At 40.6% G+C, this 19,035-nt stretch overlaps 1 protein-coding gene across 2 annotated transcripts in view; it reads right to left on the bottom strand.

Moving 5' to 3' along the window:
• Window positions 1-9,819: 9,819 nt before the first annotated feature.
• Window positions 9,820-19,035, bottom strand: part of SEPTIN7 (septin 7) — a 63,717-nt gene continuing 54,501 nt past the window's right edge. The window contains exons 10-13 of one of the 2 annotated variants that reach the window (XM_065628091.1): window positions 16,438-16,458; window positions 13,528-13,663; window positions 11,391-11,530; window positions 9,820-10,838 (exon numbers count right to left, since the gene is read on the bottom strand). In XM_065628091.1, coding sequence (XP_065484163.1) covers window positions 10,799-10,838; window positions 11,391-11,530; window positions 13,528-13,663; window positions 16,438-16,458 — 337 coding nt within the window. In that variant the 3' untranslated portion in view covers window positions 9,820-10,798. The remainder of the gene's footprint in view (window positions 10,839-11,390; window positions 11,531-13,527; window positions 13,664-16,437; window positions 16,459-19,035) is intronic. The other variant, XM_065628092.1, reaches the window with a different exon arrangement.

Genomic DNA, 19,035 nt, shown 5'->3' with positions numbered 1-19,035 from the left:
TCTAAATCTACCCTCATTCAGTTTTAAGCCACTACCCCTCATCCTATCACTACATGTTCTGGTGAAAAATCCTTCTCCAGCTTTCTTCTAAGTCTCCTTTAGGTACTGTAAGGCTGCTATAAGGTCTCCCCAGAGCCTTCTATTCTCCAGACTGAACAACAACTCTCTCAGCCTGTCTTCATAGGAGAGATGTTCCAGCCCTCTAATCAACTTCGTGGCCTCCTCTGGACCCTCTCCAGCAGGTCCATGTCCCTCTTATAAAGACATGCAGAACAACTTGCTGTTTTGGAGACATCAGTCTCAATTAGAACTTCAAGCAGCATTAAAAATCCTTGTTTCTGAGTCACAAGATATCTTTATGAAGCAATTTCATTTTCTGTGTGTTTTTTATTTAAGTGCACACAGAGGCAGCAGGAACACTGTCAGGTGGTCCCTTCTTGGCATGTTGTGATGCTCACACCAGTCTGGGGTGCTCCATATGGCTATGGATTTCAGAACAGTATAGTTCAGGGTTTTGTCTTTTCCACTGCTACTGGAGATGCCCAAAGGCACTGAATAATTCAGGTGGGAAGGGATGGTAGGGAGGTCTCTGGTCCAACCTCCTGCTCAAAGCTCAGGGCAGGGTGCTCAGGACTGTAACCAGCCGGGCTGTAAAACCTCCAGGGATGGACCTTGCAGAGTCCTGGGCACCTGCACAGCCACCCTGGGGCCTCCTCGGAACTCTCTGCAGTTCACTGACATCCATCATGTACTGGGGAGGATGCAGCATCCACACATGGTTTCATGAGTGCCAAGTAGAGGGAGATAACCCCTCCCCTTGACCTACGGGCCATACTCCTGGACTTAGGGTGGGATGCTGCTGGTCTCCATCGCTGCCAGGGCACGGTGAGGGCTCAAGCTCAGCTCCTGTCCCACCACCCCCAGGCCTTTCCCCCAGAGCTGGTCCCTGGCCAGTCCCTCCCCAGTATCACTGTCAGGGGTTAATCCTTCCCACTTGCAGCACTTGGCGCTTGTCCTTGATGAATTGCATAAGGATCCTTCCAGCATTTGTTGACACCAGGTGTGCCATCAGCCTTTCTCCACTCACTGGGGCCTCCCTTGGTCTTCAAGACCTTCCAAAGGTGAGAGACAGCATTTATGCAAAGACAGTAGCCAGTCTTCCCCGCATCCTTGGGCACAGATGCAGCCTGGGTGCTCAGGCGGACGTGCGTGGATCACGTTCTCTGCCATAAGCCCAGGCCTGATCCAGCTCCTCCAGACTCCCACAAAATGGGACCATCACATCCAGCCAGGACTATGAATTTCAAATGCTGATGCAGGAAGAGCACATGGAAGAGGAACTGAAATCATTGAGTAGGAAGGAGCAGGTGTTAAGCTCAGGCCTTTTCTGGCCATGGGAAATTAAATTTCTAAGTAAATGGAACTGTTCGTTTGCATGCTTCCTCCATGCAACTGCATTTCCGTAGCTTCATGTGGATGGGGATTGTCCTTGTAGATGGAAAGACCGGAAGACATGCAAACCTGGTATTTAGAAAAAACAACATTAATAGTAAGAGCAGATTTTAAAAGCGTGTGAGGCTAATGAAAAAAATTGATCAAAGAATAATACGAATCACAGGACAGAATGATGACTGTGACAAGAGCAGTAGAAGAAATAGAAAGTGGAAGCCTATTGCCAATGCCCATGATGAACCTCACTACTTATAATCACTTCGTGACTTAATAAACTGGCCTCCTCATCCATATCAAATGAAACTCCGCAGGCTTTCAGGCATCTACTCTTGACCATCTGTCTTTACAGATAGAAATTTTTTAGTATCTTTTAAATCGGTGTCATGTGTGCCTCTTGCACTATTTCCAGGAATTTCTGGGCTAGCATTTACTGTCTGCACAGCTACAGAGATGATCTTGTGGTTTACCAAAATCTTGTGATCTGACTTAATTTTCTGGCTGCTTCTTTCTCCATAATAGGCCCCCTTATTTTGTTAGTTCTCCTACATTTTAAACAATGTGTCCTTACCTTTGGCCTTCAACATCATTCACCCATGACCCAAACAAGATAACTTTGCAGAATGTATTTTTTACTAAATATTTTTCTCCTTTTTTTTTTTTTAGAGATCAACTTCATGTTGTAGATTTTGCACCAGTCTATGCAGCAGCTCATCTGCTTCACCATAAGCAGCTACTCACAGATTTGAAATCTGGAAGTGCCAGACAGAATTGCGCCATGGTCAGAAGGGGATTTTGTTGGGGGTTTTGGGGTTTCGTTTGTTTGTTTAAAATCACTGCATTTTTGGACATCACAACCTACCTCATGCCTGATACTACGACCATTTTGCTTTTGCTAGCCAGAGGCATGGAAGAGCTTGCACAGTAGAGACTGAGTATGTCTCAGAAGAACAACAGATGTAAGGTGAAGGCAGCACATAGAATAATTTAACTGGCATTCTCTTTGATTAATTAGAAATAATACCATTAAACCACACTATCTGGACCCTGGGCCCTTCGCCTGTATCCTCAGGTGCCAGGAGTGCTATAATTTTAGACTTCTTCAAGTAGCTCCCATTTAAAAATTAGCTTTAGCCTTCTCCCTTTTGGGATTAGTCCCAAATGTCCTTCCCCATCCCACCAGTCTGCAGCTGAGCAATGCAGTGGATGGACCACACAGAAACAAACAGTGAAGTGACTCAACGGGTTTAGAGCAGCTTTTCTAGATGTTGAGGTTAAAAGATGCTCGAGTTATCAGCTGTGGACTAGCTATGAGTTTGTGGTCCCAAGGATGGCAGTAAAGCTGAAGAGCTATACGTGGTGGAGCCAGTGTATCTCAGGTCTAATTGCTGTGATATCAGTGGGGAGCCAGGACATTTCAAGGCAAAGCTTGAACTGATATTTAAGGTGGTTTGCTTGTGACTCACTAAGGCCCACGCAAGACTTCAGGAGGATGCTGAGATTTAGTGGTGGGAGCCAGAAAGAAAAACAGTAGCAGCAACATCCTGTAAAACAGAAACTCGATGCACCATTAAAGGCAACATGAGCAACACCGGGTCACACTTTTAAAATTCATGCAGCGTGAATACCCAGCTTGCAATCCAATGCATCCCAAATGCATGGGACTACAGCTTTGCTTTGCCCCATCTCAGCACCGGGACACCCCTCTCTGCAGGCCAGAGACAGTCTCAGCTGTGGCGGCCGAGCAATCCCTGCGCCCATCAGCTGCAGAAAGCAAATGCAGAGCTAAAGTACAAGAGGAACAGCCATGAACATGGGGGCTGAACGCTGCTCACCCAGTATGGGAATTACTGACTGGCTTTGCCTCATTATCCCCTCGCTCACCAGAGCAACAAAAACCTCAGTACAAGGAGCTCTTGTGTGGTGGGAAAAGGAGATGAGGTGAATGGCAGGAGGGGATGGTGGAGAGGTGGAGGAGAAGGGCAGGACAGTGTGGGAGGGGGCATGAGGCCATGGGGGCAGACCCATGGGGTCTTTTCCCACAGTCACTGTAGGAGCAGAAGGAGAGACCAGGGCTGGGGGAGCAGCGTGCAGCCGTGGGGAAGGCAGGAGGAAGGTCCTGGAAGTGAGCTGTCACTAAGCTGCCCTGCGGGGACATGCTGCGAACAGGAAAGTGGGGATGTTTTTCTAAATTTCCCCTTTGAGAAACCATTAAAACACATACCCATGCACATCCCTGTATTCAGGGAAAGCTTTTTTTCTGCATCTTTCCCAAACCTACTAATGCCACCATACAGGGAAAGCACGTGTCAGTACACATGGAGACATTCCTGCACACACTCACACACCACCAGTTCTCTTCAGGTTGTGCTCACTGAAAGACACTGGGGAACAAAACACCTTCCCTAAACAGGAACCATAGCTCTAAATTCAAGGTGCTTCCCTACTGTGATTCTGAAGATTTTTATCTGAGGCACTGGCAAGGTGCTCCTGAGAAAGACAGAGGCTGCAAACAGAGCCTGAAGTTTCTCCCGCTCCCAGAGGAGGAAAAATAGACCCTTCGTGAACCCATCAGTTGAATTTCATAAGGCAGAGAATGTTGCCACCTACTGCTTAAATACGGGTAGATATTCGTTTTCTTGGAGTTCGGGTCCATTTCTGCGTTTTAAACTGTTTTCTAACAGCTGGGGTTTTTCGTGTTTGTAACTCAGCTGTCAGCGACTCCTCTTCCATTGTACTGCTGATGAACACAGTGGACGACAAAACAACCCCTTCTCTGCAGTTTCTTCACTGTAAACAGGTTTGCAAATCAGGCGGGCTACCACAGCAAGCAAACGCCACCTGCAAAGCGTTCAGAGGAGCCCCCATAAGCGCTCAGCTGCCACTTCTTCCCTGGTGCCTCTTAGTACAAGGTGCAAATCTTCGGGGATGGTGAGGTTCATGGGTGGCAAAATCGAGACAGGAGAGGCTTTTAAAATTATTTTTAAAGAACTGTAAAAAGTGCATAATCTAAACACACTAGGAACAGGTCTTGAACTGCTGCCCTTATTTGCAATTCAAAGAATTAGGTCAGGGTACTGAGGATTAGAGCATATACGTTGTACAGGATTAAATAAAAAGGGCCACGTTTCTGCAAGAGAGCGGCTTGGCAGGCAGAGAGAAGCGAGGTAAAACCAGCCAAGGTTGCTCTGCAGGCAGGGCCGATGAAGCCGCAACACTGGACTGCTTTTCCCCCTGGTGAAATGCCTTTGGGGAAAGATCTATTAATTACAACCATCTGGAAAAAGAGTCTCAGCTGCAGATGCAGTCATGATACTGCAGAGGGGATAGCAGGACAGAGCTGGGGCCAGGGCTGAGCAGCCAGACCAGTGCTGTGGACAGGAAGGGACAGCACGTGGTGACGATGCCACATCCCTCCGTGGGGCCAGGGGAGAAACCCCGCTGGAGTTTGGTGCAGTGTCCTGGGGGGAATGGAGCTGCAAAGTCTTGGGAATCACGCTGATTCAGTCTGAATTCACCTGGTTACCTTGTGTAGGGTCTCCAGACAGGATTGAAATTACACTGCTACTTCTTTTCTTAGTTTTCTGGGAGTTGAATCAGCTCCATGCGGGGTCTAAAACCACCAGAGCAGCAGCAGAGAGGAGCTCATGCCACACCAGGTGGCAGGACATTCAGCCACCAAAACTGGCCAAACCCATTTCATCCATTTTGCCAAGACTCATACCTCTGCCTCCACCCCTGCCAGAAACATATTTTTTACTTCTGCAGAGAGACCAGCATTTCTGTTTTCCACATAGTAAACTGAACAATTTAGGTGACTTTCCCAAGATCCTAGAGGCCTTTGTTGGCCAAGTGAAAGCCCAAAGGCTGTCAGCGCAATTCTAAAACTTGGCACGTTCAAAGTAATTCCTTCCTCTTAGTGAGGAACCAGTGGTGTGCTGGTGTTCTCACACTGCTCCAGTTAATCTCTGCTAAAGCCCACAGACCTGAGCAGCTTTTGCTGGGAAGAAGAGGGCGATATATTGTTTCTGAATTTAACAACCTCTCCTCAAGCATAAGTGAAGTTCAAATCAGCAAAGATTTCAAAACTTCACCATCGCACTTGCCTTGGGAGAACTATATGGATGAACCAAGTCTGGAGAGAAGTGACTGAGCAGCTCCCAAAGGAAAAGAAAAAATTATTCTCAGTGTATCTAAATGAGAAGCTCTTGCAAGAAGGAAAGGGATTCCTCTTGCCTCTCAGTAATCTTGATAAACTACAAAAATCTGCCTTGGTCATTGTGACATGACTGCTTTTTCCATTTCCTTTCATTGCCTTCCATGAAGATGATTGCTAGCAGACTAAAGGGGGGGGGGGGCAGGTCAGAGAAGCCAGGGGAATAATATTCTCTTAAAACTTGCTGGTTTGCTTTGTTATCCCCACTTATGCAGTTTAGCTGTCCCAGGGCAAGCTGAAAGATGATCACTTTCATTTAAAAATTGCTCTGGCTGCACAAAATAAGTATCTTGGCTGCCTTGGCGACCCCTCTGGATGACAGCACAGAGATGATATACTACAGAAAGAGAACCAGAGCTGCCTTCCCAGGCATGAGGGGAATGGATAAAGATTTGTACTTTTTTTTTTTTAATGTCAGTCAGCAGTTTCTTCTCATGATATTGCTTGAAAAATCTGTTTCCCCAGTCATCTGCTTTTGAAAGCTCATTAGAAGAAAACAGGATACAGCACACAGGGGTTATCTGCACCTGCAGCGGCACTGCCTGGCATCCCTGTCCGCTTGCTTGCAGGTCCCACAGCACAGCCGCTGGATCCCTGCCTGCAGTCACAGATGGCCTCCTGCATCCCCTCCTGCTCACATGGGGATGCCCCAGGCAGCTGTGGATAGCTGATGAATGGGTCAAACTCACTGATCTCACAGCTGTATATATCCCTGGTGACTGCAGGAAGGGGAAAACCTATTTACTGTGCTTCCTCACTGCTGCCAGTAGCCAGAGATGGCCGATAACGTGTAGCAACAAAAGATGATGGGAATAGTGCTTTGTTCTGGCATCAGCAGGTGGTTAGATCTGGGTGTGGGGGAGGAATTGCACTTGCACCCTTTAAAGAAGACCTCTGACATTTCTACCAGGAGATTGCACCCATTTCTCAAGATGAACATTTGCGACTAGCCAGAAGCAACAGCTGAGGAGTTCCTGGGAGAAGTAACCATGTGGCAACAGGAAGGCGGGGGTGGGAAAAACCACACCACAGTGCAAAGCTTCCAATGCGCTCCATTCCTGAAGGTGCTGGCACGGGCAGCTCGTTTCAGGAAGATTGACACAGCAGATCCTGGTGTCGGGGCAGGCGAATCGTGGTGGCTGGCCACCAAACCCACCAGCCCCCTGGCAGAACAGGATACACAAGAGAAGACAGGATGAAGCGGGCATGGGCTGCAGAGAAGGGAATAGTTGCCTTTGCTGAGCCTTTGACAGCGTCAGGTCAGGAAACGGAGATGCTGGCAGTGGAGAAATATAAACTGCATTGAGAGAGGCTTGTAAACATTAAGGTTAAGCAGGCAGGAAACCCAAGAAGCACACATGAAAGCAACCTCAGCAAGTGGCCCTCAGGGAAAAGCGCATCCTCACCCTGGGCACGTAACTCGGCCTGTCCCGGCTACCCACAGATAAATGAAGCTTGACAATGCTGCACAAGGAAGATGAACCCTTAATACACTGGTCTGCTCCACAAGTTCAGCTACACTTTTCTGCATATTTCTAAGGCACGAACAGGTAATCCAGCCCAGTTCTTGATTTCCATTTTGTTTTATTTGTATCAAAACCTTTAAAAGCATTAATATTTTAAGTCATTTATACTTAAATCAGACTGAGGGGTTTCTTGAATCAATGAAGGCAAAACCAGTCCTCAAACAATTAAGAATCTCTTCTTTATGCTTAGCCTGGGAATTATGAAGGGGGAAACGTAGATCGCCTCACTCCCTGGGGTGCCAAATTGAGGAATGCTTTTGGTATGGCTTGAGCATCCTGACCACAAGGAGAACTCTGGTTATACAAAGGTCACTTGAACTCAAGAGGTCCAACACGTGGCCTTACGAGGAGCCAGAAAGAGCATCAGCTGGTCACCAACTACCAAATGGGAAAACCACAGTTAAAACAGAAAGAATTACACCAGCACTTTCAAAACTTAGCCCTTCTTATTTCATACTGGAAGCAGTAATATTAGCATCCAGATACTCAGGATGCTGAACCTGAATTGTGGCCAGTCAAGATAAGCAACCCAATATGGGACTGTGTTTTGTATCAGTTTGCAGTCTTTATTCACTTTTTCATAAATATAGATGCATTTTCATATTTCTACATAAACATAAAAATACCCACACTCCCATATAAATGTATGGGCTAGTGCTGTTTGCAGGTCCATGCCTGACAGGACCAGGATCATTTCCCCTTGCTCACTACCTCTTTCGCAGAACACACTCTAAGCTGGACCGAGATCTTCATTCTAAAACAAGAGTAGCAAAACTTCCAGCCTCATGACTGCCTGAAGACTAAACTATATCGTTCTAACAACTGCTGTTATAGAAACATGCAGCAGATGTACAGAACTGCACTTTTAATACCTCTTCCTTTGTGCCTCAGCAGAGCAGCAACGTTTCCCAGCACACACACCGTAAGGGAAACAAGAGGCAAGTCCAGTGCTTTCCAGTGACATCTGGATGCAACAGGTTTCTGACCCAACTACCATCTACACCACAAAACCTCTGCCACACGGTCTTTGAGTTGTGAGACAAATACAGGGAGATTTAAGTACCTATTTATTAGGAAGTAAAATAAATCTTGACACACTTAAATTACTATTTATTCAGTGGAAGAAAAATCCTTGGCTTTATCACAGTACCTCTTTAGGTTACAGACTTCTTAGTTGCTACACAGCTACTATATCACAAGCTGCACAGGTTCACACCTCCTAGTCTCATTATTTTTATTCATTTTTTACTATCACCCCCCTTTCCCACTACAGAGTGCAAAGTCTGAAAAAGAATTCTAATTTGTGGCAAACTCATACTCTTCTGGTGCAGCCCATAAAAAGCCAAAGCACTGAGGAAACAAGAGGTGACAAAAGTTTTCCCAAAGGGACAATGCTCCATTTCAGAAAAGAACTCAGAACACTTGATTTCTATATGCTCTGAATTTTAATTCAAATACAAATGCTATGTTATAGAATACATATGATTCCTCACACGAGATCTAACAAGAGCTCATACTAATCTCTGATTATCCTGGGGGTATGTGGGGGAGGATAGAGAATAGGAGTGGGGAAAAAGACGACAAGCGTGATCAAAAGTTTCCTGATAAATGAGATCTCTATTTCAGAGCAAATGGGGACACTGAAGCACTATTGTACCCACAGACAGTATCTCCTGAGTTTTGATGAGTCCTAAAGGCAATTCAGAATCTGCAGCTTCTGTCCTAGATGGGAACTCTTGCCTGCTCTTTACATTATTCAGTTTATTGAACTGAAATGGGAGGGGGAAAGGGGCAGATGCAGGCAGTGTCCAGTCTCCATAATACATTAAAAGATCAGATTTCACAATTCTGTTTACTTGAAAGGGAAAGCTATGTCCACTTACTGATAACCACTGGAAAGAGATAGGCAGTATATTTGAAATGAGTTAGAAGGAGGCCGTTATATAGACTACCGAAAATGTCCTCGCTTCTTTGGGAAGCCAGCTGAATAAATGGTATTTCTGGTAAGTGTAACTTATGTAAAAGAAAAGCGAAGCACGACGGAGTGATAGCAGCGGTAACACAAGGGATGCCTGCAAAAAATTAGACACGCTTCATTGTTGCACAGGCAAAGACAGACATAAAAAGCCCCCATCGACTTTTTAGCAACTTACAGGCTGTATTTTTAACTATCAAGTTCCCAGCTATTACATTTATTAGAACTCATGCAACTAACTAAAAAAGACAAAACAAACCCCTTCCACCCTTGTCGATGACCCACACAGAGGCCTCCGAGGAGGCTGCAAATGCCTTGTCACACCAGAACCTCCCGAGACAGAGAAAACCAAAGCCGGAGCGAGCAGAACGCAGCCCAGGGCCGCGGACGCTTGGTGCCCTCTCCTGGGCAAGACAGGCCCTGCTCTTGCCAAGCCAGAGCACAGACACTGAAAACTTCATTTTCTATCATATCATAACCATTCCACAGTACACAAGCATTTTCTATACCTTGAACTCGCTCCTCGGGCACGTCAAAGACACGGGGTCAATCAAATCAGACAGAAGAGAGAAACTTCAAACACCTCCCAGAGAAGCGCTCGGCTGTTTCAACTCCTTTAAAATTTCCAACGCAGCAGCGTGTTACATCACAACATTGTTTATTATGTGACTTTTTACAATACAAACAAAAAAAAATACAGAAATGCAGTATATGAATACAGCTAAATGCAAAATGGTGATGTTTTTCTTGAGGCCATATTCCCATTTCTAGTAAAATAAAGAAAGACTGCACACAGGTAGAAACAGGTTGGAAGTTAACTCCACAATTTTGCCTAGAAATGACCTATAAATGCATTTTCCTGCTACTTACCATAAAATGTAAAAAGGGAGTTAAAGGAAAAGCTTTACTCACTGGTTCCTACCATATGAAAGAAGCTATATTCTATTTAGGAGGGCCAATATATGGAAAAATATCTAAATTAAATGTTATTACAAAAAATGAAGCAGTAATGAGATCCTCCTGGCTAAAGAAGTTACTAAATGAGAATAGCATATATTTAAAGAATCCAAAACATAAAAGGGTTGTTATAAAAAGCTTAGGTGCACTGTAAGACTACAACTTTTGTTTTTCCATGTGTACTTTTAAACAATGGAAGTGTCAAAAATAGGGTCAACTGTGTTAGACTAAATTACATTATTGTATATGCTGCACTGAATGGAATTCTTGTATTATAATAATAGAGAAGCATTGTTTGCATCATATTATGGCAATTTATCCTCACTAAAAACCGTCTAGAGTCCTTGCATTTTTTAATATCCTGTAAACTGTCAAACCACCAGAACATGATTGTACAACAGTAAAATGTTTCCTTTTGCATTAAAATGACATCTGTTTATTAAAAAAAAAAAAGAAAAAAGGTACTTAGAGCTGTTTTATTTTTCCAAGTACACAACACCCTAGACAATTCAAGGCATCTCATTCTCCATCAAAATTAACAAAAATTTGTCATGCTGTTAAATCCATTACTATGGATACAACTGGTGCAAAATTGGTCGAACGGATCCAACAAACACTGATGTCCAGGCTGGCATATTGGCAACTAATACATAACTGGTGGTCAAAATGATGTATTTAAAATATCTTCCCTTTCTTCTTATTCTTTTCCAAGGTTCTAAAATGATATTAAAAAAAGTTTGTTAAATAATGCATACATGCTCTGGTTTAAAAAAGAAAAAAAAAATCAGTAATATACATCTTTTAAAATAAGCATTTTACAAAGCTTTACTGGTTGGAATACAGTGCATAGAAATTATTATGTACACAGTACTTGTGCTACATGAAATCAAACAATGCATTTATCACTAGATTTCCCATTCCAAAGACTAGGAGAATTGAACACCTTCATTCTCAAAGTTTTAATTCTTCATCTTACAGAAGTCTGATGCAATCTAGCTTTCAAAGACAAAATTTTTTCTACATAGATCTCGTTATGTATGGATACAATGTTTTTGCAGGTTAAAACCCGCTTTAGAAGCTAATAATCTTCTCAATATTGATGATATATACTCATTTATAACTAAACGCAGTTCAAGATTTTTCTTGGCTTTTAAGTGACACTTCCTTGGTGGTCAACCACCACTGACCATTATTACCACAGAAACCGCCTTTTAGCAGAAAGCTGCAGAACGTTGACTGTGAACTGCAGGACAAGACTCCAATTTACCTGGAGGAATTCTGTTGTTCCAAAATACGTTGTTGAGCTTCCCAGTTCGCTTTCTCTTCCTCAAACTGGCGACGCTTTTCCTCTAATTCTTTGTGTTGTGCCTCCAAATTCTTTTTCATTTGCTCGTGGCGTCGCTGCAGCTGTAGAAAAAGTTATGAACAGAGTCGGTAAGCGCAGAAAACACAGCAACTTTTGGAGCTGTAGTAATAAACATCAGCAACTAACGCAAGAAAATACAGTATTGTATTTTCTCTACAGAGAAAAGTAACTCTTAGACCAAAAACTATAAGGTTATAGATATTGCCGGTAACAGAAACAAAGAGGGTATTAACTGTAAAATGAGGCTATGGGATGAACAGAAAACTCCCCAAACGCTGCCCAAGTTAGAAACAGGAGTTGTAAGCGGCTACATATGGCAAACAAAAGGAAATTCAAGACTACTTTGGTATTTGATGCAAATGTTAAGAAGCAAATCGCAGAGCATTTGAGTGTCAGTAATGCATAAATTAGCATCATCATTGACTTTGTGTGCGGAAAAAAACCCAAACATTGATTTCGTCCTATACTATTAAGTATAGTAAGGATCTATCTAGGAAAACATTAAGTGGATTAACTTATTCACTTACTAAATTTATTATTATTGAACTGTCTACGCTGCCAGAACAGTATAAGAAGTCTCTCCTGCGAGTTGATGGGTCAGACTGACAATCAAATGTGTTATATGTGAGAATGGTGACACTGCCAGGAAAACTGATTCATTTTGTGTGGTGTAGCATGTTTTTTAATTGAGTTAAATAAAACTCCCTCTTTTCTTACTCTTTTCTAAGTCTTACACAAACCCTTTAAAACATATTTCCTTTCACAGTTGTTTGTTTTTTTTTTTTTTTTTATGCTTTATGTTCAGCACTGTCTATTGCCTACTCTTCTGCATTTAGAGAAATAAACCAGAAGTTTGCAGTCATGAATGGTGAAGAAAAAAGAATGAATTCCATGAATGTTTAAAAATTGATAACACAAGATGCACTCAGTCAGAAAGTCATGAGGTAGTACATAAAAAAAAATTCTGGTTGGTTTTCATACATCAAGCAGATAGTGGAGGCCGGAAGTGTAAGTGGGTTCAAAAAGAGTAGAGACAGAAACTGAGAAAGGATAAATCCAGTGAATAACTAAACACCTTGATCCAGATAAAACACCTAGCTTTAAAATCCTCGAATTGCTGACTGGTGCATCTTAGCATTTACATCCTTATCTATTCGCTTCTCCAAAAGAAAAAAGAAATCTAGATTGATATAGTTTCTTTTTTCCTCTGATCCACTATGCCTTGGCTCCTTACAATGCCTGGGCTGGCAAGCATTCCAACTATTCTGCCAAGTTTCCTCACATTGCCTCAAATTTGGAGCCAAATTTTCTATAGGAACTTGCGACAACTTTGAACTTCTCTATTATGCTTCTTGTGAGAAGCTGCCTTCTCAAAACTTAAACTTAATTTTCTGCTTAAATATAATTTTACAATAGTCTCTTAAAAAAAAAAAATCACTTCAAAAGCTTCTTGAAGCCCATAAAAAGCAGTTTCACTGTAAGGACTTCACCTGGAGATGACAGAAATTGGAGTTAAATATCCATAAAATTTATCCATGTTAAAATGAAACCAAATCACTGACAACAATATATCCCTGATTTGCTCTTAGTCTAATAATTCTCATGTAGGTGATTTCTTACAAACATCATGTCAAATTCCCAAAATGCTTTTGATATATAAAGCAAATTATTGTTACTACATTAGCTTATGTAAAGCATGAAAAGCACAAGAACCTTTTAAAGCACGTGGAAGAAAACAGGCATAAAACATTCCAAAGTAAGAGAAAAGAGGATGAGTAAGAAAATTAAGGCGTATTTTAACATACTGTGAAAACAAAAAGAGAATCCATGTCAACACGCAAATTATTTTAAGTTTGGGCTTATACAATTTCAGCAAAGAAAACAAACTGAGAAAGAATAACTGAGTTGTCTTTAACCATAAAATTCAACTATGGAATCAATTCCTAGTCAGAGGTTATGTTGCAAAGTCTTGGCAAACAGGACCACCTCTGCACTTGTTCAGCCTCAAGCATATTGGGCTTTAAGACATTTTGATTACCTCAGCTTCAGAGTCCTTCAGTTTCTGAACTTTTTCTTTGACTTTCATCTCGAACACCTGTTCCATTTCCATTTCCATTTTTTTCATTTTGGCTACGTGCTCCCTCCTTTCCTCCTCCATCTGTGCCAATGGGCTCCTGCCATAAATCCAGAAGAAGCAGTTAGCTAAGAAGAACTTTTTTCCTGTCTATTACATTAGGGCATCTGCAAAAAACAAGATAAAAATGCTGAAGTATAAAGATAAAAAACATCGCTGTATGCACGGCTAGCTTAAACTCGATTTGCATTATTATACTAACTGTTTAGTTAAACTTTCCTCAAAAAGACATTTCATACAATATCTTTTCCTTCCCCACAATTGATTTAAATTACATTTAAGTTAACAGAAGCTCTTGACTTTCTATTTTTAGTAGAACCTGGTCATGGGAAGAGAGGAAATCAAAGTTATGACAAAAAATATTAGCATATTCCAAGTGATCCTCAGGCGTCTTTTTCTTTCCCATTCAAATATATACCAAAAATTAATGGACATAATAATTTTAAGAGTGCTGCAGACAACAGTCCCATTTCCTCTCTAAGTCTTCATTGTTCCAAGTGAGCCCAAGATTAAATTAATACTACAGTTGTGTTGAATGCTGTGGTCATACTTCTGAAGAGACAGCAACTTTGCAAAAAAAAGTTTGGGCAACCGAACATTATTATTTCATGAAAGTGTTAATTGGAAGATTTTCCTTTAGAAAGCTACTAATAAACTTAGTGTATAAAAATAACATACATTGGTTTTAATTTTTCTATAGGCTCCATGGTAACTACTTTCCTGGATTCTTCTGAATTTTTAAAGCTGTATAAGCCTGCTATCCATGTTGTGGTGAGACAGGCTTTAAAATGCAAGTTTCACATTAGATATCCAATAAACCAGGATGATTTTGATCTAATGATGATTGCTACATACAGTCCTGTAGGACTTTTCTGCTGTTCAGCAAAGGGCAATGAAAACAAATCACTGGCCTCTTGTGTCAGTTTTGAGTACGTACAGCTTAAAATGACAAAGTTTTGACTATCGTGTTGGTAAAAATGAAGAACTGGATGTATTTGGAACATGTTACAACCAGCCAGCAGAGGATATCTACTGTAATGTATGCAAAAGCCACTCAGACCAGCAAATCGTAAAATAGATGTGGCAAGTCTAAGCCACATTTTTTGACAGGCAAAACTGTTTTTGTTTTCGTTTCTTGGAAAAAACAACCAGACAAAAAGAAAAACCCTGTTCCGAATCAAATAATGCAAAAAAAAAAAAGCATTCTAAAAGGAGAAAAGGATTGACTAACTTTCAGTGATGACTGAAACATAATTAGCAATGTCTATTTTGATTCAGAATTTGCCATTCATTCTTAGAGGAGTGAAGGTTATATATCAAATATAGTTAAGATCTGGTTCAACTATTAATGGCTCATTTTATCCTTCCTGCTTGCCCATTTTCACCAACTAACCATACACTGAAAGTAATTGATGTAATATGAACTTTTGCCTCAAATACCAGTATTTTGAAGGTGGCAATTGGTGTGGGGTGAGGAAGAAGAAAATGCCATTTCTGTTTAAAAAAAAATTAAATTGAATCTGAACTAATAGTTGCAACGCTTGGATTGGTGAGTAAAATGCTGTATAATATACACAACTGAAAATGATCCTTAGTCCAATGTTTACTTTGGGCCTTCAAAAGGCCAACTGCTAGCAACTTTTGTCAAGGAAAATAAAATGGTCAAACACAGGTGAAGTACAATAAAACACAAAAATAAGAAGGAAAATGAAAGAAGAGATGAGTAACAGTACTTGTGGAAGCTAACCAGCTGTCAAGACTATTTTCTTTTTGGTACCTATTAGAAGTGTAAAGTTCTCAAATGTATCTGCTCTTCAAAAATTAACCTAAGCAGCAGATCTGAATACTGAGGAATCACGGCTGCAGTTTCTACAGACTTGAAAGGGGAACAGAACCATCCCTTCTATTGACAACATAATAATCTAATGGGGATGTCATATCTGTTTGAGAAACTGGTAAAAATCAGTCTGCACAGAACATTTAATAAACTAACAAGTGAGCATTTACAGCTAAGAGCTTTACAACTTAGGTCACAACTGGTTTTGTCAGGTCTTAAGCATGTGACGTGGGTAAACGCACACCATCCTGCATTTCAGGATGAAACTATACAAGGGACTTGAACAACAAAAAAAAAAAGAGCTGAAAAAAAAAAACCCAAGAAACAACAAAAACCACAAAACAAACAACAACAAAAACAAACCACAAAACAAACAAAACCCCCACAAACCACTAAACAAAGATATAAAACATTTAAGTGATTTAACAAGACGCATGTTAAAACAGCCCTCTAAATTAATCTGCAAAAATTAAAAATTATTCTAGATACGCACAAAGTGGAACCTCTGCAAGCCAGTAATAGGATAAAACCATGGCCAGGAAAGATTAAAGTAACTAATTCCCCAATCCTATGAAAAGTCGTAAATTTACAGATAAGAAAGAAAATTCCACTGATCCTTTACAAGGATCTACATGAAGATGATGGAGCTACGGACAGAAATTGGGGGTATGTCATAATTTATGGACTTCCGCTCACTGTTGACATTAGACCAAATTTGTCTTGAGGTTTAGCCAAAAAGTTTCTAAAGAGGATGGGTTTTTAAAGAGAGATTTTGTCACTGAAAGTATTTATAATTTCTTAAGATTTACATTAGCACAACTTTAGAACAAAAAAAGAACTGCTAGGGAGAAAAACAATGCCAAGAGTGGGATAACAGGAAATTGGTTTAAATTTGAAACATTAAACAGAGAAATCTTTTTTGTTTTTATAAAATTTTTGTCTTTAAGTTTTCTGGAAAAATTTAAATGACCACTTACATGCCTTCAACTGTGTCAAATCTAAAAAACAAAAAATACAGAAGCTTAGCTTAGCATGCTTAAATAAAACCACAAAACCAAAAGCAATAATTAAAAAAGTAAATTCATTATTAATAGATTCCTAAAGCTAATTATGTGCTTCCCCAAAAGCAAGTTTTTCACAGTACAAGGAAAGACTGTTAGTTAAAGCTTGTTATATTTATTTCAAATTCAGTTAGTAAATCACTATACCATGTAAATATTAATGTAGGTTTGATGTGCAGATACTTCCAGGAATAGTTTCCCTAGAATACACATGCTTTTAAAGCGGTTTTAAATCTTTTAGTGACACGAACAATCACTTGCTCTAAACGGGTTTTTGGAAACCAATGCAGTATCGAGGCTTCTCTGTTCATTTAAAAAAATTGTCACCTAGGAGAGGGCACGATATTAAAACCTCACGAATGTTCCTGTGCCGCAAAAAGAGCACTTGACTTGCATGGCCAGCAGAGGTCTCACCGGGGCTGGGCTGGGCTCAGGAGAAGGTTTGGCTGCAAGGTCACCTTCCCAGAGCCTGGGGCTTAACCCCAACATACCTTGTGTTAGCTCTTCACTAGTACTACAGGAAGGGGGAAAAAAAGTCTGAAACCAAGATTTGGATATTAAGCCTCACCATCTAGTAAGATGGGCTTAAGAACATTAAAACTATTTCACAGAATTCACTAAGAATATAGAGAAAAGGAGTTAGAAGTAGACTAAGCTAAGCAGTTAGAAGGATCTCTACGCATCGTGGATTTTGTTACCCTGTGTGACAGGTTATTGAACAGATCAGTAGAGGGATAAGGCTCATCTTTACACTGTGCAATATGACTTCCAACAAAATAAGGTTTTAATTTTAAACTCACTGAAGATACCAGCTTCATACAGAAAACTGAAAAGACTTATCAAATGAAAAATTTTAAATTTCACAGCAAATGTCAATTTTCACGCATGTCATGTAGTACACATGTGAAATTACAATTACCACATAGTTTGAAGACACAAATTACTCATGTATGTGAAGATTACCCTTGACATATTAGGTTATTTTTTTAATGGATGGAATGAGGTTGAAAATTTGAAGAAATCAGACACCAAACCTAAAACACAACAAATCTACATAACCATGGAAAATACATGCTTTGGATTGCTCTTACGTCAACGAGTTACTTGTAGAACAGAGTTTCACCAAATCGAAGGAGACAAATCAGAGAGAAAATGATCAACTGAAGAAACTGTGTCAATAAATCTGCACAGTATTATTAAAAACTTGTAGCGCATACTTGTATTTGTTTTCACGTTTGCATTTTTGTTTGAGGAAATATGTTCACAGTTGCATGAAAAAGCAAAGATCTGCTAAGATCGTAAAAATACAGCTGTTTTAAAAGTACAAAAGGTCAATCCAGTCTCCAACAGCTGCCAGTAGGAGATACTTTTGGAAAAGCGCAGGAACCACTGCGTGTACATCTCTTTTTTTACATGTACCCTCCCAGCTTCCAAAAGAACAGCGGTGAAAGAATCAGATTTCCAGAGGACAAGTCAAATATTGCTCCATTTTGAGACACAGACACTTCTTTCAAAAGGCAAGCAGGCAAGCATTAGAATTCCTCAGGGGGCGCACAGATAAGCTGTTAATATCTGCTCTTCTCTCTTTCAACTCATTTCCAGCAAGGCACATGGTTATTAGGAAAATTCCTTCTATGCTGCTTCAATGATGCTAGATTTCAAAGTACAAAACCACACTGAAGCCAAAAAAGCCTGTTAAGGCTTTAAAAAAAATGCTGCAAATCAACATATGGATAAGGTAACAAGAACAGCATCAGCTGCTTAATAACCAGTATATGCATTCAGAAATTTTATTTATCTACTTATTAAGTCACCCTGCGTTTGGAGGAACGAGCTGTAAGGAAAGATTCAAAATATTTCTTACAAGTTTGCAATAGATTTTGCCATCTTTCAGATGGCTGAATCAAACAAACTGCGATAACTTATTTATTCTCTTGAGAAAAAAAAAAAGAAAACCTGCTTGCTAAGAGCACCAGTCGTGTTTATTCCCTTCTGAGATGCAGCACTGCAGTGTTCTGAGTGACAGATTTCTTATGGAGAAAATTGTTCCAAAAGGCATCTTTACATAGAAATACTCAGGTGGGACAGCAGAGTGACCTGAGATGGCAGGAGATGCAAAAATCAGCATGTTTCAGAAAGAGTAATCCCAGACCCTCTCAGCATAAATTCTAGCTAAAAAGGAAATCCCAGCAATGCTGACCAGGGAAGGTGGGGAGGGGGCCGAATGAACAATACAAAACCAGTTTTTAAACTTTCTGGTAGATGCATTTATACAAAAACGTTTCCTGTTATGTTTTTAATTTGGGAATAAATAAAAATCATTACCGCGTTATTCTTTCAAATAAGAACGCAGAATAACTAATCCTTACTTCAATTAGCCAACAGACAAAGTCTGTAGATGCAGACCAGCACAAATCTGAGCAGGCACAAGAAGTGGTGAAAGTGTAATCACTAAAATTAAGACTTTTCTGAATCTAAGGAAAACATACTAAGATTTGGAAAGGGATAACAGTA

This window comes from Caloenas nicobarica, chromosome 2, assembly GCF_036013445.1.
Source record: "Caloenas nicobarica isolate bCalNic1 chromosome 2, bCalNic1.hap1, whole genome shotgun sequence".
Lineage (NCBI taxonomy): Eukaryota > Metazoa > Chordata > Aves > Columbiformes > Columbidae > Caloenas > Caloenas nicobarica.
Note: the sequence above shows the minus strand (reverse complement) of the source record. Positions and strands in the feature narration are given on the sequence as shown.